The 2,199-nt window shown below is 53.5% G+C and overlaps 1 protein-coding gene across 3 annotated transcripts in view; it reads right to left on the minus strand.

The window, feature by feature from the left end:
* The window catches only part of WWOX (WW domain containing oxidoreductase), a 14,114-nt gene extending 13,249 nt beyond the window's left edge, over nucleotides 1-865 (minus strand). For 2 of the 3 annotated variants that reach the window (XM_078619428.1, XM_078619427.1), the window contains exon 1: nucleotides 681-865. In XM_078619428.1, coding sequence (XP_078475554.1) covers nucleotides 681-787 — 107 coding nt within the window. In that variant the 5' untranslated portion in view covers nucleotides 788-865. Of the gene's footprint in view, nucleotides 295-680 lie in introns of those variants that run through there. The other variant, XM_078619429.1, reaches the window with a different exon arrangement.
* Nucleotides 866-2,199: the final 1,334 nt, after the last annotated feature.

Genomic DNA, 2,199 nt, shown 5'->3' on the forward strand with positions numbered 1-2,199 from the left:
TCCCACGTGTACTGCTCCACGTGTACTGCTCCACGTGTACTGCTGTTTGTACTGCCCCGTCCCGTGTGTACTGCTCTGTGTGTACTGCTCTGTGTGTACTGCTCTGTATGTACTGCTCTGTGTGTACTGCTCTGTGTGTACTGCTCTGTGTGTACTGCTCTGTATGTACTGCTCTGTGTGTACTGCTCTGTGTGTACTGCCCCCGTGTGTACTGCTCCACGTGTACTGCTCTGTTTGTACTGCCCCGTCCCGTGTGTACTACTCTGTGTGTACTGCTCCGTTCTCTCCCGACTCCCCCCCCATCCCTCCTCAAAGACATCAACACATTTCAAGAATCGAACCCAAATCGATTTCTCGACTCCGCTCTCGCTTCGCGATTCCGAGCGCGCAGCACGGGGGGTGGCGGCCAAAGGAATCGATTCGATTCGCGGCGGTCACCGTTGCGAAATCGATTCGGCGAAATCGATCCGGCGATTTTTTTTCTATTTGTTGTTTGTTGTTAATGTTCAAATAGTCCACCTCACCCCGAGCACAGCACGATCATTAAAAACAAATCTCTCTGTCGCGGTCGAAATCCGTATAAGCCACGAAACCCTTTCACCCCCTACACACGAGATTGTTCCAGTACGTCATTAACACCCCTCACCCTACCCACCCACCCACCATCCCGTCCCGCTCACTTGACGTAGTAAATCCATCCGTCCGGCGTCGACCGCTCCTCCCACGCCGGCGGCAGCTCGTCCTCGCTATCCGTGTCGTCCAGACCCGCGTAGCGAAGCGCCGACATCGTCTTTACGCGGACACGGCGGTGAGGAGAGGCGCGGGCGGGTCTGAGGGGCGGACGTCACCAACTGGAGGACCCCCACCTAAGATGGCCACCGGTTATGCAACTGTAGGGGATATTCCCCCACCTAAGATGGCCACCTGGGGAGTTTTTCCCCACCTAAGATGGCCACCGGTTTTGCAACTGTAGGGGAGTTCCCCCCCATCTAAGATGGCTACCGGTTATGCAACTGTAGGGAAACGTGATTTTTATTTTCATTTTACTAATTTTAATTTTTTACCTACGTGACTTTACCGAAAAAACCCAAGAATATAACTGTAGGGAAGTTTCCCCCCCCACCTAACATGGCCACCGGTTATGCAACTATAGGGGAGTTACTCCCCCACCTAAGATGGCCACCGGTTATGCAAATGTAGGGGAGTTTCCCCCCCACCTAAAATGGCCACCGGTTATGCAACTGTAGGGGAGTTTCACCCCCACCTAAGATGGCCACCGGTTATGCAACTGTAGGGGAGTTTCCCCCACCTAACATGGCCACCGGTTATGCAACTGTAGGGGAGTTTCCCCCCCCACCTAAGATGGCCACCGGTTATGCAACTGTAGGGAAACGTCGTGATTTTTTATTTTATTTTCATTTTACTAATTTTAATTTTTTACCTACGTGACTTTACCGAAAAAACCCAAGAATATAACTGTAGGGAAGTTTCCCCCTCACCTAAGATGGCCACCGGTTATGCAACTGTAGGGGCGTTACCCACCCCACCTAAGATGGCCACCAGTTATGCAACTGTAGGGGGAGTTACCCCCCCACCTAACATGGCCACCGGTTATGCAACTGTAGGGGAGTTTCCCCCACCTAACATGGCCACCGGTTATGCAAATGTAGGGGAGTTACCCCCACCTAAGATGGCCACCGGTTATTCAACTGTAGGGGAGTTTCCCCTCCCACCTAAGATGGCCACCGGTTATGCAACTGTAGGGGAGTTACCCCCCCCACCTAAGATGGCCACCGGTTATGCAACTGTAGGGGAGTTACCCCCACCTAAGATGGCCACCGGTTATGCAACTGTAGGGGAGTTTCCCCCACCTAACATGGCCACCGGTTATGCAACTGTAGGAGAGTTACCCCCACCTAAGATGGCCACCGGTTATGCAACTGTAGGGGAGTTTCCCCTCCCACCTAAGATGGCCACCGGTTATGCAACTGTAGGGGAGTTACCCCCCCCCCCACCTAAGATGGCCACCGGTTATGCAACTGTAGGGGAGTTACCCCCACCTAAGATGGCCACCAGTTATGCAACTGTCGGGGAGTTTCCCCCCCCCACCTAAGATGGCCACCGGTTATGCAACTGTAGGGGAGTTACCCCCACCTAAGATGGCCACCGGTTATGCAAATGTGGGGGAGTTTCCCCCAG

Source organism: Lampetra planeri, chromosome 63 (genome assembly GCF_965212315.1).
Source record: "Lampetra planeri chromosome 63, kcLamPlan1.2.h2, whole genome shotgun sequence".
Lineage (NCBI taxonomy): Eukaryota > Metazoa > Chordata > Hyperoartia > Petromyzontiformes > Petromyzontidae > Lampetra > Lampetra planeri.